Genomic DNA, 26,423 nt, shown 5'->3' with positions numbered 1-26,423 from the left:
CACACCATTTTACCCACAATGGCTCAAACTTGTTGGCGGGGGTGCAGCGAGGTGGGTACCTGGATGCACATCTGTTGTCAGTGCCCCGTCCTAAAGCCCTTCTGGGATGTGCTAAATAAGTAAATGAGGGGTATCTTTGGCCCCCAGGTGAAGAGGGATTTTGGAGAGGCCACGTTAGGCCTGGGTGACGTTCTGGACCTCTTGTCAAAACCACAAAGGAAGGCCTATAGGATACTCAGTGTGGCAGCGCTCTCACTAATAGCGCAAAAATTGAGGCAACCCTCGATACCCAGAAAATAAGACTGGATAGCTAAAATCTGGCACTTTGCCGCACTGGAGTGGACAACCTACTCTGTCCAAGGGGACTATACAAAATGTATAATGGAATGGGACTTGGTCTTAAATTACCTACTTAAATACTATCGGGAACAGTGGTGCCCCTAGAAGCTGAGACTGTTGGACATTCTTTGACTAGTGACTCAACATGCTCTGGACATTCCCCTCAGGAAATTCCTGGCACTGCATTCCATGGGTGGGGAGGGGGGCTGGGGTACTCAGGGGGCTGGTGGGGTGGTTGGGAAGGGGATTGTTACTGTTTAAAATTTGAAATGCCTATTAAAAAAAAAAACAAATTCAAAAACATAAATAACCTGTGCTCCTCTAGTTGCAATTAGATGAAGCATAGACGGTTGCTAATTGTTTTACTGCCGCCGCAAGAATCGACAGAAGAAGCCAATACCTGACTGGGTGCACACACAACATATCACCACCGAATCTGCTAGGTATGTATAACGCACCTCTCCGGTGGACACTGGCTGCAGTCATGGCTACCCACACACATCAGAATACAGCAAGGACTATGACAAATTTGGTCATGTTGGTCACATAATTCTCTGTATACTTACACAAGACTACGCATCAACACCTCTGACATCAGTATGCAGAGAATACCTATGACAAATGTGGGCACGCTGAACACAGTGAGTCTCTAGCACTCACGACAACTCCCGACTCCTTTCAGCACCAATCCACATGCCTGACCCAATGGGTTGCTCTCTACCAGTGCCTGGCCAGCCCAGCTAAGCCTTATTTGGCCAAATCCACACACGCATTCTAATCTTACTCCATGACTCCCAACACTCTGGACTTCAGTCCCCAAGGGCGTTCCCACCACCAGCGTATTGAAACTATAATAATGGTAAAATGAGCTATATACGTGACAACTACAATACAATACAGTTTGTTAAAGAAGCAGTGTCTAGTGTTTGGTTTACATGCTTCTTTTAGTATTTCCATGCATCCGTAGGCAACTGGGGTGGCCGACCTCTATGACTTCAGGAGCCAATCTGTTAAATTGGATGTCTTAGGGTGTGGATGTTGGGTTAACCCTTGATTCTGGGACAACATGTTGTTAGGGCACGTTAACTTGATTGGTGGGCAAATGGAGATTTTGAGGCGGTGGGAATATCGTGTTTGATGTGCCCACTGTCAAGGAGTTCCCCCTTCTCACCCGAGTCCGATCTTTGCTGGATTTCTTGATCGACGCCTTCTTGCGGACGGATCGGGTCTTGAATAATGCTGCACGAGTCTCTTCCGACTCCAGCGTGCGTTCAAAGTTCCGCAATGCAACGAACTAGGAATATGGGAAATTAAGAAAGTGCACTACTCAGCACACGAGTCCAAGAAGTAAGAAAGAAATGAGAGGGACTAGGAATGGAGTTAGTAGGGACAGAATCAGGGAAGCAATACCGCGAGCTATGGAGCACACGTCTGGTCGCTACTTCGCAATAGCATTGAGACGCGCAGAGCCACGGGGGGCGTGGTCTATTAATAGAACACGCTATGTCCAACGTGTAGAGCGAGGAAGGCGTTTCACACTGGACGGCCATGTTGGAAGTACCAGGGAGTGCAAGCCCCGTTGAGACAAGGACCAGGAAGTCCAAAAGGGACGCGTTCTGTAGGTCATGACAGCATGCCTCCTCCGAAGACCCGTTCCTCCAGATTTGCCCGGGTGTATGAGGTGAAATTTTCTGAGCAGTCGAGGGGCCTTGAGATTAGAAAGTAGATCCCAGGTTCTTTCACTAGGAGGATATCCCTTCCATTCAACCAGGTATTGAAGCTGACCCCGTTTATACCTGGAGTCGCATATTCGGGACACTTCATATTCCAGTTGGTTGTCGACCAGCAGAGGAGGGGGTCTGCAGGATTTCCGGGAGGATTGGATGTAGGGTTTTAATAAGGATATGTGAAAAACTGGGTGAATTTTCTTCCAGGAGTCTGGTAGTTTGATTCGGTATGAGACTGGATTTATAATTTCCTTGATGGGAAATGGACCATAGTACCGAGGGGCCAATTTGTTTGGCCGTAGATGTCGGGGTAGTAGCTTCGAGGACAACCAGACTTGATCACCAATTGCATAAGAAGGCCCTGGTCTTCTTTTGGAATCCGCATACCTCTTAGTCTGTGTTCTGGCCTTCTCTAAGTTTTCTTTGGCCTCCTGGTGCACGTTGATGAGGGTTTCGATCCAGGAGTCGACAGTAGGTACCGGTGTGGGATGAGGGAGAACAGAGGGTAGAACCGATGGATGGAAACCTTGGCTACAATAAAAGGGACTGGTCTTAAGTGCTGAATGATCGGAATTGTTGTAGGCGAATTCAGCCACGGGTATCAGGAGCGACCAGTCATTCTGAACCTTGGTGGTGAAACATCGAAAATACTGTTCCAAGGTCTGATTAGAACGTTCTGTGGCCCCGTTGGTTTGGGGATGATAAACTGATGAGACGGCGCGTTGGATTCCTGAAATGCGACAGAGATGTTTCCAGAATTGTGAGACGTATTGAGGTCCTCGATCAGATATGATCTTGGAAGGAAGTCCATGCAGACGGAATATGTGTCCCAGAAAGATTTCAGCAAGTTCGGACGAGGATGGTAGCTTACACAGGGGTGTAAAATGAGCCATATGAGTGAACAAGTCAATGGTAACCATGATGGTCGTGTAGCCTCGGGAATGTGGTAATTCCACAATGAAGTCTGTAGCAATGACTTCCCATGGCCTTGTTGGCAGTGTAGGTTGCAGTAGAAGACCCGCCGGTCTCTTGTTCTCATGTTTATTTTGTCTACAGATAGCACAAGCTTGGATGTACTGCTGTACGTCGGTCTTCATTCCAGGCCACCAAAACTGTCTTTGTATGAGGCGGAGGGTGTTGGTTATGCCACGATGTCCGGAGTGAAGGGTATCATGACAGAGGTTTATTATTCTTTGTTGTAATTTCTGTGTGGGAATGACCAGGGCATTGTCCTTGAATAAATATCCTTTCTTGACTCTTAGATTCCATTGATTCTTTCTTGAAATATCCTTCCACAGATCAGAGGATTGGGTTTGCACCCGAATTTCTTCCAGGAGATTGACTGCTTGAGCTACAAAGATCGTGTGGGGAAACATCTTAGGATAGGCCCCATCTTCAGTAGTTACATAGTCAGGACGTCGAGATAAGGCGTCAGCAATCAGGTTTTGTGATCCGAGAACATGAGTCATGTGGAACTGGTACTGGGCAAAGAAGTAGGCCCAACTCCCCTGACGACTGTTCCTACACTCCAATGACTGTAGAATTTGAAGATTCCGATGGTCCATGAGGACCGGAACTGGATGTCTAGCACCCAGAAGTAGATGTTGCCATTCAGTGAAGGCTTGGCGGATGGCTAACAGTTCCTTTTCCAGGACGGAGTACTGTGTCTCACTGGGAGTCAGGGTTTGTGAAAGGTAAGCAATGGGGTGTTCCAGTTTATCCTCAAATTCCTGCTTCAACACCGCTCCTATGGCATAGTTAGAGGCATCCGTTTCCACTAGGAATGGTCGATTTATGTCGGGTTGGGCTAAGATGGGGGCTTGCGTGAACTCTGCCTTTAAACGTTGGAATGCCTTATCTTGCGTTGTGGACCAGATAAAGGCGGTGTCTTTCTTCAAGAGAGCAACGATCGGCTGAACGATCTCGGAAAAGGTGGATATGAACTTCCGGTAGAAGTTGGCAAGCCCGAGGAAGGATTGAACTTGTTTCACGGACGTGGGAGCGGGCCATGCCAGTATGGCCTTTACCTTTGAATGGTCCATACCAATTCCTTCTGGACTAAGGATGAATCCTAGGTAGTGAACAGAAGTAACGTGAAACAAGCATTTTTCGGGTTTGGCTAAATGTTTGTGTTCACGGAGTCGTTGTAATACTGCATTTACATGTTCTTCATGCTTTAGAAGGTCCTTGGAAAAGATCAATATATGTCATCCAGATAGACAATGACGAAGAGGAATAACATGTCAGAGAACACCCTATCCATGAAACGTTAAAAAACTGCGGGGGCATTAGCTAGTCCAAAGGGCATGAATAGATGTTCATAGTGACCAAAGGGTGTTCTAAAGGCTGTTTTCCATTCGTCTCCTTCCCGGACACAGATCAAATGGTATGCACCCCGGAGATCCAACTTCGTAAATATTACGGCGCCTCTCACAGCTTCCAGGATATCCGAGATCAAGGGCAATGGATACCGGTCTTTGAGGGTGCATTGATTTAAGCCACGATAGTCGAGGCAAGGTCTGAGTTCCTTGGTGTCCTTCTTGGGAACAAAGAACAACGAAGCACCCGCTGGAGATTTTGAAGGTCTTATGGTGCCATTTTCAAGGTTGGTATCCAGGTATTCTTGGAGGGCCTTTTTCTCAGGTTCGGAAAGGATGAACATTCTGCCAAAGGGAATCACTGCTGAGGGATCTGTATCTATGGCGCAGTCTTCAGGTCTGTGAGGGGGTAAGGCCTGGACTATGGCAGTTGAAAATACATCAGGATATCCCCAATAGGCCTCAGGGACTCGTATGATATTGGAAACCATGAGTGGTGTTTGCTAGTCTCTTGGTGGTTCTTTAGGGGGTGTCAAGGAGGGATCCAGGATTAGACAGTGAGACATACAAAACTCTGAGCCTAGGAATAGTGATCCTGCTGTCCAATTGATATATGGATTGTGCTTCTGTAACCAGGGCATACCCAATACCATGGGGTAATGTGCTGCCTTAATGATGTCGAATCTAATCCGCTCTTGGTGATGGTTTATAGAAAGCTGGATCTCTTTAGTCTGCAAGCTTATGGGCCCTAAAGTGAGGGGTCTTCCGTCGATTGCTTCCACCGGCTGCATGGTGCTTCATGTCTCGTATGGAATGTGATGACTAACAACCCAATCTTGATCAATGAATATTCCCATAGCTCCGCAGTCTACCAAGGCTCTTATTCTTGGAGGGTGATAGGAAGGCCTGCAGTATCACCAAATTGTTTTGTCCAGGAGAGTTCAAGGATGGAATTGATGTGGAGCAAACATCTCTCTCCCGAAGCTCTGCTCCATCTAGGATCGGGAGCTGGCATTTCCCGAACGCCGAGGAGGAGCTAGAGGACATTCCCTAACCAAGTGTTTATCTGAGGCACAATACATGCACAACCCCGTATGAATCCTCCTCATCCTTTCTTGCGGGGATATAGGTCCACGGAAGGCTCCTATCTGCATGGGTTCTGGTTCAGTAACTGAGCCTGGGTTTGTGTCCGTCTTGGTGGTGCTCTCAAAGGACACTTTCGGAGGATTTCCTCTGGATTTCTTCTTCTCTGCCTTCCTTTCCTGGATACGAAAGTCTATTTGCATGGCAAGGTCCATTAGTGCCTGGAATGAGTTTGGGCAAGCCACTCTGGCCAACTCATCCTTAATCTCCTCATTCAGTCCTCTCCTGAAAAGGGTAAAACTCGCCTCAGGGGACCAATCAGTTTCCTTGGCTAATTGCTTGAATCGGGTTACAAAGGTGAGCATATCCTGGGATCCATGCTGAAAGTCTAACAGGCATTCCTGGGCACTATAGACCTGCTCTGGGCGGTCAAACATGGGTTTAAGGGCCTGCATGAACCCATCAAAGTCATCTAGGAGAGCATCGCCGGAATTAACGAGGGGAGTAGCCCAGGTTAAGGCATTTCATGAAAGGTGAGGAATTATGAAACCCACCTTAGCCCTGGGAGTCGAAAAGTAGTAGGGCTTAAAAGTAAAGTGGACCAAACATGAATCCAGGAATCCACGAAGGGTTTTTGCTGACCCATCGTATCTGTCAACTATGCCGCCGAGCAACACACTTTCTTTTGTGGCAGAATCACGGGATAGAACTAATTGTTTGAGAGCAGCGTTTTCTGCCTTTAGATTCTGTACCTCGGTTGTTAGTTCTTGCATGCCACGCATCAGGTCCTGAAAGGCCGCTTCCATGTCCTTATCGAGTGCGGTCGGGTGGCGTCTCAAACTGTCGAGGAGTTCCCCCCTTCTCACCTGAGTCCGATCTTTGCTGGATTTCTTGGTCGATGCCTTCTTGCGGACAGATCAAGTCTTGAATAAGGCTGCACGAGTCTCTTCCGAATCCAGCGTGCGTTCAAAGTTCTGGGATGCAACGACCCAGGAATCCGGGAAATTAAGAAAGTGCACTACTCAGCACACAAGTCCAAGAAGTAAGAAAGAAAGGAGAGGGACTAGGAATGGAGTTAGTAGGGACAGAATCAGGGAGCTAATACCGCGAGCTACGGAGCACACGTCTGGTTGCTACTTCCCAATAGCACTGAGACACGCGGAGCCGCGGGGGGCCTGGTCTATTAATAGAACACGCTACGTCCAACGTGTAGAGCGAAGAAGGTGTTGCGCCATGTTGGGAGTACCAGGGAGTGCAAGCCCCGTTGAGACAAGGACCAGGAAGTCCAAAAGAAGCACGTTCCGTAGGTCATGACACCCACATTCGAGCAACTAGGATCATTGTTAAGTGCTTCTGGTGCATCTTGTGGATTACCTTCTTTCAATAGTGGTGTTGGTAAAAAAGCATATGCAAATATCCCTGACCAAATGATCCACAGTGTGTTCCCCTTGGACACTTTCTCCAGGAACCTTGAGGCGTAACTTTGGCATTTTGCAATTTCTCTTGTGGCAAACAGATCTATGTTTGGATGCTCCCAACATGAGAAAATGTTGTCTACAATGTCTGCATATAATCCCATTAGTGATCTGAGGGTTGATCTGTGTTTCTGCTTAGTGCGCATGCTAGGCAGTTGTGTTCCCCTGATAAATGTGTCTCTGGTGGCTCCACTTCCAAATCTTTTGTGCTAGTGTGGACAGATTTAGCGAGTCAGTCCCACCCCGTTTGTTGATGTAAAACATGGCGGTTGGGCTGTCTGTTATAATTAGTACAGACTGCTAGCAGTTCTAGAACAATGTGTTTTTTGGCTGGTGTTTGTGTCCACATGCCGTGTGCTGTATGGTGGAGGCAATGCTCTCCCCAACCTGAGAGTGATGCGCCTGCTGTGATTGTGCTGTGTGTTGGTGGTTCGTCAAAGGGTTTTCCCTTTGGCAAGTTCCTTTGTTCCTTTGTTCCACTGAAGCGCTAACATCACTGCAGAACCTCCACTAGATCGTCCCAATTGTCCCTCACCTGCGACCATTGTTTCGCTGACCACTGTTATACTTTACACATCTGTAGCCTTGCATGTGGCACAATGAAAACGCAGAGCTCGAAATTGAGGGGAGCTCAGAGCTATTTAGCTCCTGCTGATAGCCTAGTAGAGCCTTGTTAGCTTGACATCAACAGCAACCAGGAGCTACTTGTGGATACCCCAGCCAACTGGTACCGAACAAACATAACTATGTAACATTAACTCGGTGTGTTTGGGACAATCTATAAATAAGTACTATGCTCCATCTATACAACATATAAAACATAAGAAGTCATATATAATTAACAGAACGGTATGTACTAGCTCCTCCATCTCCAGTGGTAGCTCCTGCTCACTTGTAAATGCCAGATAACCAGGAGCTGCTTTCATCTCCTGCTTATCCAATCTGAATTCCGATCCCTATAAATGCATGATGCCATCCCATTATACTCCTTACTGTTATCCGACGACTGACTGTATAACAGAATTTGCTTCAGTATGTTTTGGAATCTCTCGTTGGAGGGGAAGACTAATGTTTCTTTTGTTTGAATAATAGCCACTAGGAACTGTTTTTCCTTGACTTCTTTTCATTGATAGTGGAGTCCAGTTGATGGAGAAGATGTATTGTTTTCTGTGTATTTTGTTGCCATATTTGCGATGTCTATCCTGTTATGAGCCAGTCGTCTAGATAAGCGTACACTAGGATAGAATCTAGAACCTTTGTGAACACTTGAGGGGCTGATGCGATCCCAAATGGAAGTACCTTGAATTGGTAGCTCTCCAACCCTACTTTCAACCTTATGCATTTTTGATGTGCTGAAAGCATTGAAATATGAAAGTATGCATCTTTCAAATCTAGTGTATGATAAAAGGGATGACGTCCGGTAATGTTGTCATCCTGAACTTTTGAAATTTGACATATTTGTTCGCTGGTCTCAGATCGAATACTGGCCGTTTGGTCTGGTCTTTCTTTGGAACAAGGAAGTACAAAGAATGAAAACCTTCGTTTACCTCTGACGTGGGACGAGCTCTATTGCTTCCTTCTCTAGAATTGCTTTTACTTCGGTCTGTAGAATACGCTGGTGATCTAAAGGTATCCTCTGTAAGGAAGGCATGGTATCAACAGTAAAACCACAGTGGGACCACAGTTCACAGGTGTTTATTGAACTTCAACAAGGGTGTGATAAACGCCCATCTAATCCTAAATCTACAGATGAGAGCAGGATACGACCATTAAATAATAAATAATATAGTCCTGGTGGAGTCTGTCAAAACAAAATGGCCTATGCTAAAAAAATATATATTGCCATTCCTTACCTCTAAATACAAATAGTTTGTGCTAGTGTTTATAAAAATGATATGTCAGGATGTTCAGGCCGTTGGCCTCCCTTCTACATGTTTTCAGCACAGGACAAGGCAGTTCATTTGAGCATAGCACACTCTCTGGCTTCTTCGGCATGAGTATACAGTTCAATTACCTGCCTCAGGGCCTTCTGTGCCCAAGTCTCTTTACTTATCTAATTTTCTTGATTCAGTGGGCCCGATGTACCATAACAAATGAAAAGTTCCTTTCCTCTTACAAGTACTCAATTCAGGTGATTCACTCTTCACCCCGGATCCCCCTCAGCTGGGCTCAGATCCTTTTTTTTACAATGATCATTACTTTGGATCCCCCTCTTCTGGGCTCAGATCCCCTCCGGATCCCCCTCAGCTGGGCTCAGATTCCTTTTATACAATGATCATTACAGCTTCAGATCCCCTCTTTCAATGTTCAGAGAATATTCTTTCTCGGGTGGCTCATGGTTCACCCGGATCCCCCTCAGATCCTTCCTCTTACACAGTTGGTCTCCCTCAGTCAGGCTCGGACCAATTTCAGTTTGTATTAACTATCCAAGACCTTCGAATGTGCACATGGTTTAGCTGGACCCGCTGCAGGACCACTTCAATTTCACAATTCCTTCTAAACATTTGCTACCTCTTGGTTGGATACCTAACAGAGACCTTCGAATGAGCCCCCAAGTGGGGCCGGACCACTCTGTATATGGCATCTATCTTGGCTTCAAACGTTCAGTCACTTCTTTTCTGTTCAATTATATTTGCGTCGCTCATCACATATGCTTCACACAATGTTCTCCACAGATTTCTCAAAACAATGTTGCCGCTCGCAACCTTGGTTCTAACACAGACCGGTCTGCTATCAGTCTACCCGACTCACTGGGTGTGCTGACTTTACCGGCGTTGCTTTGTTGTAGGAGCCGAGGACAGTACCACAGCGGCAAACGCTCCTCCCTGCCTTGGCTATCGACACAGTAGATTCCCGGGTACCTACCACACAGAATTCAGGTTTCTTCAGTTTTAATTCCAGGTCTTACGTTTCTTATTATTGGAGGCTCGTGAAAGTAACAGTTTTTCTCTGAAAAGGCCAAGGGCATGTACCTCCTTGCAACCCTCTCTGCTCTTGCCGTCTTTCTCCTCGTATTAAACTACCATATTGGAACTGCTGCTTCCTCATGTGCTTTGCCTTACTCAGAGTGTGCTTTTGTGCTCCACCTTTTATCCGTGTGGGGAAGTGTGATGGAAATCAGGTGTGTGTAATGATCAGTAATTGTCTGACTCTGCCTGACCATTGTTTGTATTGTTTTGGGACATGTCAGGTATACGGGTCGGGTGTTAATCCGTTTTCTCTGACAGTGAACTATTCGGGAGAAAGTGTTTGTGTCGGGAAACGGGGGGGTAGGAGGTGAGTTCCTAAGTAGGATGAGGAAAAGGTGTTAGAGGGAAAGGGGTACCGTGTCTCACCATCTGGCCTTCCACTCCCACTTCCCGAAGACCCACCCGTACTGGTCCACCCTTCAGGAACTGGATCCAAAAGCGATGGCTATGTCCTTCCCACCTGAATGATAGATCCCTGGGGACTCGCTAGGGAGACACCTTTAAGTTTCTTACATACCCTTCCTCCATGCGACGTAGCTACATTTGTTTCATAGGGGAACCGGGAAAGAAAATCTACATTTGCCTGGTCTTTTCCTTTTCGGTATTCCACAGTGAAACAGTAGGGTTGGAGGTCTAGAAACCATCACAGGACACTAGGGTTGGATTCTTTGCGTTGGCTAATTCAAATGAGGGGTGTGTGGTCTGTAACAAGTGTGAACTTTCATCCTAATGGCGAATACCTAAGATGGATAATGGCCTACTTGATGGCCAGGGCCTCTAGTTCCAACACAGTAATTTTTTTCACGTGGGAACAACATGCGGCTGGTGAACAAGATGGGTTGTTCTAATCAATCGAAAACCTGGGATAGGACGGCTCCTAATCCTATAAGGGAGGCATCTACCTGTAAGACAAACTCCTTAGAGAAGTCAACTATCTTTAGGATTGGTTTATGACAGTGTTTGCTTCAAGGTGTTCATTGGAATGACGGATGAGGTTCAGCATTCTTAAATGTATCGGTCAGCCGGGCTGTTTTGCCCGAAAAGTTAGGGATAAATCTTCGGTAGTACCCTATTAACCAGAGAAAAGCTCCAAGATCTCTTGGAGTTTTGGGAGTGTCATGCTTTGCCCGTGGAAGCTATGGCACTCCTGGAGGCTCCATTAAAGACTCTGTCACGTTTATCGTGACGTTCTTGTGAGCGGTCTAGTTGTTGTCAAGATGGCCACCTCCTCCTTTATACTGCCGTAGGACGCGGCGCTTCGGTGCGCTGCACCTACGTCTTTTGGATTGCAGGCTAACGCGAGTTGTTTTCCACCTTTAAATAACGCTCTGCTTGCCACTCTTTGTGGCTTCCTCTCTGTCGGGCATCCCTTCGCCCGTGATTCTCCTGTCTCTGCCAAGATCTTCCCTTTGAGCGTGTTACTCTGCCCGTTTTCTGTTGTTGCCCAGTCATGTCGGCTTCTTTCCTCCTTTGTGTTTTTAGTGCTTCCTGGTGTTCAGGCCGGCTGGAGCTCCTCCCTTTCACTCCTACTTTTCACTGTTCTTGTTTTCTCTCTTGCCACGTTGCTTACCTTCAGCTCAGCGTTCGAGGCTGCTTCAGGGCCGGCTCCGCGATTCTCCATCTCTCGCTCTCTCTCCCCCCTCTCTATCTCTTCTTTACTGCATCTGGGCTTCCAGAGACCCCACGGCACGGCACTACTATTCTGCCTACCCAAAGTTATCCTTTACTCACTTTGAGTCCATTTGTTCTGTCATCCGGAAAGCTTTGCCTGCAGAGTACACAAGGACATTGACATCCAGTCTGGTTTTCAACACCATCTGGAACCAAGGACTATCAGGGTTTTTTCAGCCTGAAGGCTTTTTCCCTGCCTTGGGGCTTGTTCCCGGAGTACCCCGCGGTCGGGTGTTCAATCATCTAGACAACGTGGCCTCCAATGGAGCTCGCCCTTACCTACACAAAAAGAAACCAAGGAAGAAGACAGAAGAATGGAAAGAAGTCTGCAGAAGAAGGAAGACGGACCCCCAGGAGAGTCCACCTGAAGAAATAGGTGAGAAGGAGGGACGGGAGGAATCTTTGGGGTTTCACAGACAGCTTTTACCTTCTCATGTTGTGGTACATTTCCGTTCTGTACGAAGAAACCAAGATATTTTAGGACTGATTGGGCCAATCTGCACTTAGCTGCACATTAGCAGTAAAACCAGCGTTTCTGAGGAATTTCATGATGGTATAAAGATGGAAGAGATGGTTCTCCCAAGTCTTGCTATAAATGACAATATCGTCAATATAAGATCCACAGAAATCAAAATAGAGTTGAAGGATTTTATCCATGAGGCGTTGGAAAGTGGCTGTCGCATCGTGTAGACCGAAAGGCAAGACTTTAAATTGAAATAATCCTAACGGTGTTGAAAACGCGATCTTTTCCTTATCTGGTCCAAAGGCGGGAACTTAACAGTATCCCTTGGTTAAATCTAGGGTAGATAGAAAGGTGGCTGCTCCGAGTTTATCAATTAGGTCGTCAATGTGTGGCATGGGATAGGCATCAAAGTGTGATATGGCATTAACTTGACGGAAGTGAATACAGAATCTCCAGGAATGGTCAGGTTTAGAAACCAGCACGATAGGAGAGGACCATAGGCCTGAGGATAGCTCAATAATGTTGGTTTTCAACATTTTGTTGACTTCCTCGATCACTATCTGCTTATGGGCTTCTGGGAGTCAATATGGTTTTAAGTGTACCACTTTACCCTTAAGTGTTCTGATATAGTGGTATGTATTCTTTACTCTCCCTGGTTTTCCCGAGACAACATCAGGAAATGAAATTACTACATCTTTTAAGTCCTGTTGGTGTTGAGTAGATAACTCAGAAGGAATTAATTCAAAGTTATCTATGTCTTCAGGAACCAGACAGGCTAGTACTTTGGCATGGATGGCTGACATGTTTTCACTCCACTCTTTCAAGAGATTTATGCGATATAATTGGATTCTCTGTTTCCTATCCGGTTGGGCTACTCTATACGTGCATGTTCCCGTTCTTAATACTATTTCATAAGGTCTTTGCCATTTAGAGACCATTTTGTTCTCTGGGGTTGATAAGAGGACTAGTACTCTCTGTCCTATAGAGAATTATCTTAATCTCACTTTTTTATTATCATAAGTGGCCTTTTGTTGGCTTTGAGCCTTTGTCATGTGAGTGCAAACTAAGTCTCCGACCAACTGAATATATTCTTGCAATCAGGTGGCGGTTTGCGAGATGGGAATAGCGACCTCCTCTCGTTCTTCCCAGGTTTCCCAGAACATGTCGAGTACATCTCTTGGTTCTCTTCCATAGAGCAATTCAAAGGTAGAGAAATCTGTGAAGGCTTGTTTTTTTTTCTCATGGCAAATAGTGCCCATGGGATCATGCAGTCGCAGTCTTTCCCGTCCTTGTCTACCAGTTTGAGGAATTTGTTTTAAGGTCTTATTGAATCTTTTTAACAATCCATCGGTTTGGGGATGGTACACCTAAGTTTGCAAGGTGGTAATGTGGAGTAACTCTTTGACTTCGGCCATGAGTTTACTCATAGAATTCGAGCATTGGTCCGTTAGTATTTTCTTGGGGAAACTGACCCTAGAGAAATACGGTAGTAGATGTTTAAGGATCTTCTGGGTGGGATTATTTCATATTGGGAATGCCTCGGAATATCAAGTTGCATAATCCACAATCACAAGGACATATTTATTGCCCAATCTGGAGGTTTCTAGTGGCCCAATTATGTGCATACCAATTCTGGAAAAGGGGACTTCTATTATCGGCAACGGATTCAGAGAGCGGGTGTTGGAATGTGCGTGCTGGTCTTTTGACACATTTTGCAAGTTTGTATGAAAGTTTTTACATTGGCGCAGATGCCCGGCCAGTAAAACTTTCCACTAATGTGTGCCTGGGTTTTAGAGTGTCCTAAATGCCCCCCGGTAAGGTGGCAATGCACGATTTCCAGTACAGACTTTCGATGGCTTTTGGGTATTAACAATTGTGTTTTTACCATACCTTCTTGGGAGGTTTATTTTCTATAAAGCAGTTCTTGTTTTATAAAGAAAAAATGACTCCCTTGCTCTAAGCCTTCTTCTTCTGGTATTGCTTGTAAAATGCTTCAGCGAGAACTGGATCAATTCGCTGGGCGAAGGCCAAGTCTGGTGGGTTCCTCTCCCTTCCTTTCTTCGATGTCAATTGATTTATCGGCTTCCCCAAAGCCTAAAGCTACCTCTTTCTGTTTTATCTAGTTCACTTTCTTTAAACTGAGGAAATAGAGCTCTTTTCAAAATCCCCTGAGCAATTTGATCTCCCCGACGTACATCAAAAGGAATCTTGCCATGGTTTTTTAAGAGAACCTTCACATCTCCCCTGAAGTCTGGATCAATAACGCCTGCTAAGCAGCTATCCCGAACTTACACGCTATGCCAGACTTTTGGGCTAATTGAATGTAACACCCCAGAGGGTGTATCAAAACCAAGTCTGTAGGAATCATTCCTCTCTTCCCAGGGAGAATGGTAGCTTCCCTACTGCTACAGATGTCAAACCCTATTGATTCCTTGGTGGCGATGGAAGGGCTAGAGGCTCTCTGACTAAGTTTTGGAAATTGTAGGGTTCCCCAATTAGTTTCAATTGAGTCACATCCCACACCTGATACCAAATGTAAGGAAGTCATGGTGGCAACAGTAAAAAGACACAAGTGATCATAGTTCAGGGGTGTTAATTGAACTATAAACGCAAGGTGGAAAAACACCTAACCTAAAATCTAAGATGGGAGCAAATGTCGACCATCAAAAGAAAAATAAGGCAGTCCTAGTGGTGGTGTGTGAAAATAAAAAGGGCTATTCTAAGAAAAACCTATTGCCAATAGCTTACAATAAATTACAGAAAGAGTGTGGGATAGGGTATCAAAATAAAGGAAAAAGTGTTCAAATAATAAGTCAGGATGTGATTGCCTTGAGATCTCCCTTCCCCACGTTTTTAGCACAGCACACGCTCGAGCCTTCCAAGCACGAGCTGATAGTTCAGTTTCAGCTGGCAAAGCACATGCTAGAGACTTCCCAGCACAAGCTGACAGTTCTGTTTCAGCTGGCAAAGCACACGCTCAAGATTTCTCTACACGAGCCGAAAGTTCCGTTCCTGATATCAGGTTCTTCAATGGGTGAAGTCTCTTTTCAATAAAAGTCTCTTGCCCTCAAAGGCCTCATGTATTCCACAACAAACAAAGTTCTGCTTCACGTATACTTTGAGTGACAGTTTTCAACTCCTGGATCTCCCTCAGCCGGGTTTAGGTGCCAAATGACAAGGGGGGGCACTTCCCTTCCCCTTGTCTTGCAAAACTTCTTGTTTTCACACATCTTAATGACATTTTAAACAGATTTTTGGCTTTGTCCCTCGTTGTCGGTTTACCTCTGCCGGGTTCACTGTCGCCGACTTTTACGATATACAGTTCATGTCCTAACTTTTCACCATGCGGGATTCACTTCCCTTAGCTTTCACAACCATCTGCCGGTCAAAGACTTTCAACGGTACAGAGGATTTTACAAAACCTGTGTATAACCACTTTGACCTCTTTTCGCCTCTTCCCAAGGGCTTCTGTTTATGATAGTCTTTCTACCGTCGGGTAATCACCCAGAGTTTGCTGCCTGAGCACCCACGTGGTGCCGGCCTCCTATGTTACTGATTTTCCCCCTCTTTAGCTTCTCAAAGTTCAAATTAGCCATTGGCTACTTTTCGTTCAACACAGTTCGGTTTCTTATCGATCCTCCCCTCGACTCACTGTGATGAACCACTTGCCTTTCTTTATCCTTGGAGTCAAGGTTGGTACCACAGAGACCGGCGTCCTTCCCCGGCTTGGTTATCAGCAGAGGAGGGTCTCACGTACTGTAGAAATCTGCAACACACGCTGGCCTTTGTTTGCAGTCTTATGTTTCCATTTGCGGAGGTTTCACAGGCCAGGCTCTGAAAGGGAAAGGTCACTCATCTCCTTGTCACCCCCTCAGTCTGCCCTGTCTTTCTACTCCTCTTGAACTGCTGTGTTGAGTTAGCTCTTACTTCGTGCAGATTGCTTTGCTCGTATTGTGCTGTTCTGCTCCACCTTTTATCTCTGTGGGGAAGAGAAAGGGCCGTCGGGTGTGCATGACTCTGGTCTATTGCCTGACCCTGGTATTGGGACATGTCAGGTAAACGGCCCTGGTGTTAGTCCGTTGTCTTTCATTTTATGCGAAAGTGTTTGTGTGGAGAAAGGGGGGGCCAGTGTTTTGGAATGTCCTACGTGGTAGGATGGGGAAAAAGTGTTGAAAGAAGAAGGGGGACACCGCGTCTCACCCGTCGGTGTGTCCACTCCCACTACCCAAGGACCCCCCATCCAGGTGATCCTCCCTCACTGGTCCACCTCCAGGAACTGGATCCAATAGCGATTGCCGTGTCCTGGCCACCTGAATGACAGATTCCTGGGGACTAGCTATGAAGACACCTTCAGGTTTCTCACACTGTACCCTGACTTTGGTGCCTCTACGGTCACTGACACATTTTGTTTTGGGTGCATGCTGTTTAGGTTTTTGTGTTTGTGTAGATGCTTTAAGAGCAGAACTAGCTGTACTCGGCGCGTGTGTGGTTTTTGAAAGATGGGGCAAGAGAGTACCACCTGGCACAGAGGTTTTAGGAGCAGCCGAGCCACTTGCTGAGTGGACGTGTTCCTCTGATGTTTTAGCGCCATTCGGCGAAGACGTCAAAATGGGTGCAGTGGGCATTGTGTGTTTGTGAGACACAGTATGCCTCTGATTGCTTGGCGTCGGCATACTATGCATCATGCAAGACCCCTGCATGTGCTTTATATCTCTGCCTTTGTCGCCAGGGGAAGCCTGCATAACAGAGTGGGACACCTGCCGTTCTGAGCTGGGGACTGGCACTCAGCGTCACTAATGAAGCCGGGGCTGTCCTGCTCTGCATTGGATTCCTCTGTGCCGGTGGGGTATTCCGTCGATGCCTCAGCTTGCATTGCATAGGCTGCCCAGCATTCTTTTTTTTACATTTTTTTTAAAACATCTCTTTATTGATGGTCTCAACAGTTACAGCAGCATTCAATTAACACAACATATGGTCCTTCATATAACAATATTTCAACCACATGTTTAAGAATCTACAGCTTACATAGTTGTTTCATTGTCCGAGAGCATATCGCATAGGTACGCCCTGAAAGGGCCCCAAATGTCTTTAGGTCGGCTCGTACTTGGTAAAGTTAGCACGTATTGTTCCTCACATTCATTGATATAAGTTAATTCACGTAAATTAGTGTTCATGGTGGGGGGGTTCGGGCTTTTCCATACTTGTAATATACATTTCTTGGCAATAACACATGATACATTGAACAGTCTACTAACTTTTTCAGAGCATTTCCCAATATCCCCAAAAAAGTATTTTTGTGGGGTCAGACATGGGGAAATCTGCGTGATGTCTGTCAACATGGTTGCAACCCTCTCCCAAAATCTTGCCACAACTGGGCATTCGCAATACATATGATAGGATCCCGCCTGGGGGGCCCTGCATTTGGGGCAGTTGCCTGGATCATCAGGTGTGAATTTAGCGGTTTTGGCAGGGGTGTAGTGCAATCTATTAAGGATTTTAAACTGTATTTGCGCAATCCCGCATTGAGGGACACCCTTTTTGTAAGTGTACAATATCTTTCCTATTTGTCTTCAGGTATCTGCATTCTCATATCCACTTCCCATTTCTCTTTCACTCGATTGGACGTGGGGGTGTGGGTTTGGATTGTTTTATACAATTTAGAGATTCCCAGTCCTCCCCGGGTTGTAACTAATTGTATGCATGGGTGGGAGGGAGGTTCATCAGGGAAGGATGGCCATTGCGCTTGATATGCGGATCTCATTCGGTAGTATTGTAACGTACGGAGCAGGCCTCCTCCCACACCCCTAGTGAATACTGCAAGGGTTACGAACTTCCCATCTATGAACATGTCTCCCACTTTCATCTCCATATCGGGGTCCCAGGCCTTCTGTATACTGGAATCGAATGTAGGGGGAACATTTGGGTATTTCCATAGCGGAATTACGGGGGTTGTATGGAAGTTCTATTTTCAACTTTTTATATATAGCCCCCCAGGCCCTTACGGTGCAGCTCACAGGGTCGAAATCACAGGAATCCCTGTGTTTCGTATCAAATATAACGGATCTAATGTTTGTGGGTACAGTGGTGTATTCCTCTATCCACTTGTGGGGTGAGTTGTCCGCTGCATCCCACCAGTGTTTCGCAAACTGTGCTTGCACCACCGTGCAGTAGAGCTCAAAATCTGGTGCTGCTATTCCCCCTGTTTCGTACGGTTCTGTCAACTTTTCCCAGCATATCCTGGCCACCTTGCCGTTCCACAGAAACGACACTGCCATGGATCGCAATCTGGAGAAGAATTCCTTTCATGGCCATATAGGAATATTTACAAATAATTATAGTAGCTTGGGGAGTACAATCATTTTGAGAATGGCGATTCTACCGTGTAATGAGATTGGGAGGTGCCCCCAGACCTGTAGCTTGGTGCTGAGTGTTTGTAGCGCCTGGTCATGGTTATCAGAGTATAGGGTCTGCCTGCTGTTTGAAACCAGTACTCCCAGGTATCTGATGTGTCGCTCCGACCACTTTAGGCTGCATGTCAGGGCAGGGCGTTTTGTAGAGGGGGTAAGCGGGAACATTTCTGACTTAGTATTGTTCACCGTATATCCAGAGTATTCTGCGAATTCACTAATGTCTGCCATGAAGGGGGCTATGTTTTTGTCTGGCTCGCGTACATACAATAGTGTATCGTCCGTGTACAACGATATTACCTGGGTGGCTCCTTTCAGCGTTATACCTTTGTTTACCTGCCGCAACCGCACCGCCGCTGCCATGGGTTCTATTGTTAAGGCAAAAAGGATAGGGGAAAAAGGGCACCCCTGTCTGGTGCCTCTGCCCAACTCGAACAGGTCGGATATAATTCTATTTGTGCACACCGTTGCATCCGGGGCAGTGTATAGCACTCTAACAAATTTAATGAAGTAGGGGCCCATCCCAAACAACTCAAGTACCAGGAAGAGGTACTCCCACGAAACTGAATCAAACGCTTTCTCGGCGTCTAGGGACACCGCTACTGCTTGTTTATTCGGATTTATTTGTGACATTATGCCGAACAGCCTGAGGCTGCCCAGCATTCTGATCGTCGATCATCATTAAGCGGCTTTGGTTTGAAAAGCTTACACGCTTGACATTTGGCCTCCTGGTGGTCTCTTGGAACACAATGGTTACACACCTTAGAGGAGGGACAACATTTAAAATGAGTCTCCTCCATGACTGATGCTTGATAACAGTGAGACAATAAATATCATGGGGGAAGTATGTGGAGACATTCTCTTAAAATGGGACAAATGTTTTACCCACGCTCTCCCTACTGTGAAGGCCGAAGCCTGAAGAGATGTGGGCTGTTGGTGATGCTCTGGAACCTTTGAGTGCAGCAAAGTCGATGTCGAAAGTTGGCAGGTTGCGTTGAGAGTGATCGCCAAAGATGGTAATTAGAGGTATAATAATCGATATATATATAGTTAAATATCTAATGATTGGTGACGGGCAATGAACTCCGAAGAACTAGAACTCTTTGAAATGCGACCACTCACATGACAGAAAAAAACAATCCGAGGACCTCTACACGTGAAGGATCATGGGTACTGTACACGTCACAGTAGGGAAGTATTACATACATGGCCAGCCGAAGTCCCTTTTCGAAATCGAAAATAAATCATGTAATACTCAGCATCAGGCACTAGATGTCAGCCTATGCAAAGCACGTGATTCTAAGCAGATCCACAAGCCTCCAAAATAAATACACACACAGGAAAGTGATAATCCCATTAGGGCATAAAATCAAATACTTAGCTTTCCTTAACTTCTAATAGACTGATGAATGATCGAGCCTGCAAGGACAAAGCATCAGTAGAACCCTAGGCACAATTAAGTGGTACCTAGATAAACGCACCAGAATTGCATCCAATTCTACCCAATTGTAGCTTTTAAAAAGCTAAAGGATGAACATAATTTTATCAAGATCACACTTGAGATTAGCAGAGTATTTCAGCAAAACAAGTCTTTCAACTGACATGTTTGTCTGCCCCCTCTCAATCCAACTAACTTTGTATTTGCTTATAACTTTCCAAAATGTTCAGCACCCATTTTGATGTATACGGATTCCTTTTTCATGCAAAGTGGAAAATTGCCATTATGATTATTGGTTAACCAAGCCACAACTTCCACATCTTTTGCTATGTGCACTTCTTGGGGGCATGGGGGAATTTTAATTGCCCCTGGCTGAAGGATTACAGCTTACATGACTTCAAAATAAATGTATTTTAAAATATACTGTTTACATTTATTCCGTGCCTTAACCGGGATGCTTATTAGATGCTCATTAACGTATACTGCTGCAAACGTCTGAAGGCATTGGGCAAGCTGCAGGGATGGAATGAAAGATTGCCCCGAGACGGAACCAAGGCTCACACTGTATCGAAGCCCAGGTTAAGAACATTGGAATTCATAATGTCACTTCATTCTTTATTTTATTTCACTACGTTGAGCATGACCCTAGCACTGTACAAAAAGCACGCAATTCGGAGAACAATGTACAGACACGTTAGATTTCGCACAGTTGGGCAATTACTTATTGAGAACACAATATACATGCTTAAGAATGACAGTGTATATTAGGAATCGTGGTAGAATTCATCTGGACTATCGATTTTGCATTGAGGGATGTTTGTGTTACTCAGAGTCTGGGTTGATACAATGCTTTGCAGGGTATTCGTGGTGAGTCACTGGTGCAAGGGGTCAGGGCGAGGGTGGAATTAAGGCTTGGATCCCTAGATTCCTGGATGGGTGGAAGGTGTTGCAAGAACGTGGATGGAGGTCGCACTAAAGTTTTCATGTGTTAAATACCACTCTTGTAGACTTTGAAATATGTGCACTTCTCACCTGGTAACAATGATCAGAAAGCCAATAGACAGCCACGTTTGTGCTAGGCAGTTCATTGTGGAGAACGAGCAAAGCCTCATCAATTTTCAGCTGCAATTGTTTCTTTCTGAATAAACCTGTCAACAAAATAAAAGGAGATGAAATAGGAAACTGTCTTTATGAACGTATTAGTGAATCCCTATCCACTAACATCAATATGGATGACTCCAAGTGCCATCAGAAGCAGGTCTTCCTCTAAGAATGAAGGTTGGACCCCCAAGAGGCAGGGAAACACCTTGTGCAAAATGTTGGGGCTCTGCAGCCCTAAATCTACTCTGTTTGAATATGGCACCGCTTTCCTACCCAGGAAGTTCTACTCACAGGAAAACCTAGCAATACAATACACATTTAGAAAATAGACATGCTCCACAGTCAAGGGCTGGATAACTTGCACTGACTTATAGTTGCCAACTTGATCTGCACATAAGACTATTAAGGGAGGGAAAGGCGTGCAGCATTCATTTTAACCACTGGAAATTCCTCTCATGACCATTCTTTCCATAGTGTTGAGTTTGTCTGTACCAATACACAAGAAGACTGACCAATACAAGTCAGCCCAGGGAGCAGTCCAGCCAAAATGGCCGTTCTCTCGCCTTTGCATAAGAACGAGAGCTGTCTCTAATTGGTTTCAGGCTTGTTGTGCCACATTGCTAAAGTGCCACTTGCATTCCATGGCACTTAGAACATACGTCTAAGAATATGTCTTTCTACCAATTAAAGTGACTCACTGTGAACAACTAAAAATGATGGTTGGTGTTTAAGCAATACGTATTAACCACAGGGAATTCCTCTAGGCAGCTTTCCCTTACGATGACTTATCTTATGTGTGCCATTACAGAAGCAGCACACCCACATATTTTTTTTATTTTTTTATTTGTAGTTACAAAGTAACTTTTACAAAACAACAGGAACATTCTTATTTTCTCTTAACTTTTCCTTTGAACATATAAAGAAACTGAGAAAGATAAACAAGCAGAGCAAGACTAAAAAAGAAGTCTCAAGATTTCCATATAATTTCACATAACAATTACATACAACATTTCATAAAATCCCTAAAAACTCAGATCTTAAAATTCTAAAAGGCCATATGGCTAAAAATAATGTTAAGATTCGGTTTACAGTATGATCCAATAAAATACATATAAAAAAACTCATCCAAACACAGCAATTTCCTTACCAACAGTACATACGGGTGACGATTATCATTTCCATAACACACCCAGTATGTTACATTTAGGGGTCGATACAATTCGATGCATTGCCAGACATTATATAAAACTATTTCGTATTGTTTGACAGGGTTTTTATACTCAGCACATCAATTAATATGGTACCAGTGCGTTGCAAGTACGTTATATAGTATTATTTCATCTGGTAATTAAAAGAAATATCATAGATTGCAACATGTTTTTAGAAATCTTATTATTGCAATCTGTAACTTTACTCTTTTCCCGTGCAACATATTTGCCACAGAAGCTCCAAGTCCACGCACTCAGTATTGGGTACATGGCAACTGAAGTAGCTGATACGTTCCTTTCTTAATCCGTCACATTGGGTCAACAAGTGCATTAGTGTCTCGCAGTAATCCTTCTGTTTACAAAACTTACAGAGCGAATAACCCCTAACTTCACAATTTCTAATATCATGTATTTCTCCCGTTCCCAAAACATTAAATCGAAATCTCATAAAGTATTGTCTCCATGCTCGATCCGGAAATTTGATTAGATATGATGCAGTTTCCCACATCTTTTTGCTGTCATTTACAATGTGTTTGTATAGGCAGGTTTTTCTGACCTCATATACTGTAAGATTCCAGTCCGCATGTGACCGTAGTTTTTTTACTTTCATTGGGTTCCGAATTAACATATCTCTAGGAACACCCAATAGGTCCAAGATAGCATTAGCTTCCTCCATCATATCTCTCAGATATTTAGAAGTAGAAGCACCACTCCAGATGACCTTTCCCATAATATCATACAGTGTAGATTTGTTGCTGGTGATCATTTTCCTGTAAAGGGACAGTCTTCGCCATTCTAAAAAGCTCCTTAATGTGTGCAGGCCAAGTTCATACCGAATTGCCGCCAAGGGTACACATTTAGGCAGACACTTCACCATTGATCTTACAATTTTGGCTTCGTATAGTGCCACCTCCGATCTGCACCATAATGGAGCTAATTCTAGGCCATAACTAAATTGGTCTACAATTTGATTTTTGTTCAGGCGAATACATGGCATTAATGACAAATTTCCATATTTTGAGTCCATTTTTCTCACTTGTGCAGTCATTGTGCCGAAATTCGCATTCAGGAGGTTACGAAAATTCTCCTTTTTTTTTACCCCAAATATAGGATACCCAAGGTATCCGATTGCTGTACTGGTAGGTAGTTTCTCATGGTTTAGAAACCACGAGAAGCTAGTTTGTTTTTTCTTATGAGAAAGACGGACTATAACTGTTTTAGCGTGGTTTATTTTTAACGCGTTTGCAAAGATGTAATCTTTAAAAGCTGATCGGAGACGCTGGAGTCCAATGGAAGTATGGTCGTACAGGGTCACGTCGTCTGCATAGGCCATCCATACAATCTTGGTACCCTCAAACTTTGGTGAATTAACTAAAAGATTTTTAAAACTCTGCCCCATATCCGAGAAATACAAATTAAAAATGGTCGGTGCGTAAATACATCCTTGCCTTAGGCCATTTTTGACCCTTATCTCTTGAGATAGGACTCCCTCCACATTAAGTCTCACCTTAAGTCTAGAATCTTCATGCATATTATACAATATAGATAGCAGAGGTGTTGGCATACCTAAGTTTTCAAGTTTGGACCACAACATTGTTCGATCCACTAGATCAAACGCAGCAGTGAGATCAATTGAGGCTATATAAATAGGTGGATTTCCTGGGGTCCACGCTGCATTTTGTAAGATGTTAATTAGAAGACCAACTACGTCTGTGCCTACATTTTTTCTAAATCCAAACTGATTGGGGGACAAAATCCCACACTTGTCCATCCAGATCTGAATATGAACAAGTATGAGACTTGCAAAAATGTTGGAGTCAACGTCTAACAGAGCAATGGGTCTGTAGCTTGATGGAAGGGACCTATCCCCTTTTTTATAGATAGGTACAATATACGACATTCTCCAATTTAAGGGGATAGTCTTTGTAAACAGAATGTCTTTAAATAAAAGGAATAACATTTTTGCCCATGTATTTACGTTTCCCTTCATCACACTATTACAGAGCAAATTTGGATCAGGGGCCCTCGAAGAGGAGCTTTTAACGATGATACATTCAATATCTTTCACATCAAAAGGAATATCCCAAATGACATTTACCATTTGAGGTGAGGGATTCCAAGCCACCCCTGGAGCAGAGTATAGCGTGTCAAAATGTCCTTCCCATTTTTCAGAATTTACACAAACGGATTGAGCTTTCATTAGCGTAGTCCCTCCCTTATTTACTAATGCCCAGAATCTATGTGTGTTAGCATCACGAAGAGATACCAACATGTCTTCGGCGTCTCCCTGATATAATTTTGCACGTAGACACCTCGCTTTCCTCTTCCATCTATTTTTTAACTGGGAGAATTCACTCTTATTCAACACTTTTAGTGAGTTTTTATGACAAGAAAGGAATCTACGTATTTCTCGATTACGTTCGTTCTTAAGTGTTTTCATTTCCTCATAGAATACGTGCTTGTGGGGTTCTTTCCTATTTGTATATTTTTTTTGTTTAATCCCACTTTGCCAATTACTGTGGATTATATATAGCCCCCAAAGGAATTATGGGCATATAACAATTTTTTTGGAGTGTACGTGCTATTGTCAAAATCTTCTTGAAAAAACATATTAACTCTATTGATGTTTGTTTTATGCCATACAATTCGATTCTGTTGGGCATTTAAAGACAGTGGAATGTCATAACCAGGTACGTCCACCCTGTCCACCTCAGTTAGTAGTACCATTCTCAGCATTTTGTGCTCACTCTCAGATACGCCCATTAATTTAAACTCCTGTATGTTTTGAAAAATCTTCATACACACAAAAATATAGTCAATAGTAGAGCTCCATCTGCCATTTGACCAGGTAGATTTATCCGTTGAATTTTCCAGCAGATTATTTGCACATTGAAGCCCCCAGCCACCTATAAATTGTGCCCATTTCTGTCCCTGAAGGTGCTTTCGTGAGTCCCCCGGCTCCATTCTAGTATGACCAACCCTTCCTACATATTGTTCTTCTTCCACACAAATTTCAGAGTTAAAATCCCCACACATAACAATGTGCAAATCTTTATCTTGGTCCTGACATTCCTGAATTACTGAATCAATAGATTTAATAAACTACTTTAAATCCCGCTCTGGTTGCCAATAAACATTTATGATTAGCAGATCAATTTGAGCACTCGTCCAACCCACATGTATGAGTGAAGCTATACACCCATTATTTATACTAAAATTCTTGATTGTTTCAAAGTTAGTATTATTCGGGATAGCAATGATCAGTCCCCCCCCGCCGGTCTCCCCTTAGTTTTTTTCGTAGCGGGCTCCTGAAAAATTGTAAAGCCATCTAGGAATATAGGGTTAGTTGCCCAGGTCTCTTGAATGCACAGAAAGGAATATTTCACGAGCTCTGAACAGGTGTTTACGGAGTAAGTTAGCGGACGGGACCCCCTAGTTCCATGATAGGAAATTTAGCTTCTCAATACTCTAGGTGGAGTCTTTCAGACCTTTAACCTTGGCTATGGATTCTCTCAGGGATTGGGCCAGTGTTCTAAGTTCAGTCATGTCTTTAAGCTGTTTCTCAATGTTTATGTTGAAACCTCCATTTGTTTGGTTATTCCCTTCTGACTTGCCGGAATAACCTATCCAGTCCCCACCCTGTTGTGTTCCCGAACCTTGGCTAAAATTTACAATATCGTAACCAAATCTTTGCAAAGCCACTCCCTTCTGCGAGTACGAGTTTGTAAGTTGCTCTCGAATGGAACACAATCCTGACGCAATCATATCTCATCGGATGGATATAGTCTATAAGCTTAATATCCCCTGAGGAGATCAATGAGAGTCGAGGGATTTTGTTAAACAATGAGAGGATTCTGACTCGATTTAGGGAGGGGGACCTCCTATTGTTAATACAAAATTCAATATGACACTAGGGTCATCCACATATTTCGGTTCCCTCCATTCTCTCCAGTTCTCTTGCCCAGCATCTTGGTACCTAAGATCTTGTTCCTCAAGCTAAGTTTGCTTATCTGATTCCCACTCCCTGCCACCACGGGTCTCAAACTTTACATCCCGCCCTGGATTGATGTCCCTTTCTTTTTCATGGGCCTTCTCTAAATTCCATAGTTCAAATTTTTCTCTGATGCGTTCGTCAAATTCCTTGTCCACCTGTTGTATTCGATTAGTCGGTGGTCCTACCCCTCTACCTTCCATACCCGTCTCAGTGTTACTGACCGTGGCCTT

At 44.4% G+C, this 26,423-nt stretch overlaps 1 protein-coding gene across 1 annotated transcript in view; it reads right to left on the bottom strand.

The window, feature by feature from the left end:
* The window catches only part of HGSNAT (heparan-alpha-glucosaminide N-acetyltransferase), a 2,225,524-nt gene that overhangs the window by 2,026,097 nt on the left and 173,004 nt on the right, over positions 1–26,423 (bottom strand). The window contains exon 2 of the mRNA XM_069637664.1: positions 20,923–21,038. Coding sequence (XP_069493765.1) covers positions 20,923–21,038 — 116 coding nt within the window. The remainder of the gene's footprint in view (positions 1–20,922; positions 21,039–26,423) is intronic.

Source organism: Ambystoma mexicanum, chromosome 14 (genome assembly GCF_040938575.1).
Source record: "Ambystoma mexicanum isolate Mex_15411 chromosome 14, UKY_AmexF1_1, whole genome shotgun sequence".
NCBI classification, from domain to species: domain Eukaryota; kingdom Metazoa; phylum Chordata; class Amphibia; order Caudata; family Ambystomatidae; genus Ambystoma; species Ambystoma mexicanum.
This window is presented reverse-complemented; position numbering and strand designations above follow the sequence as displayed.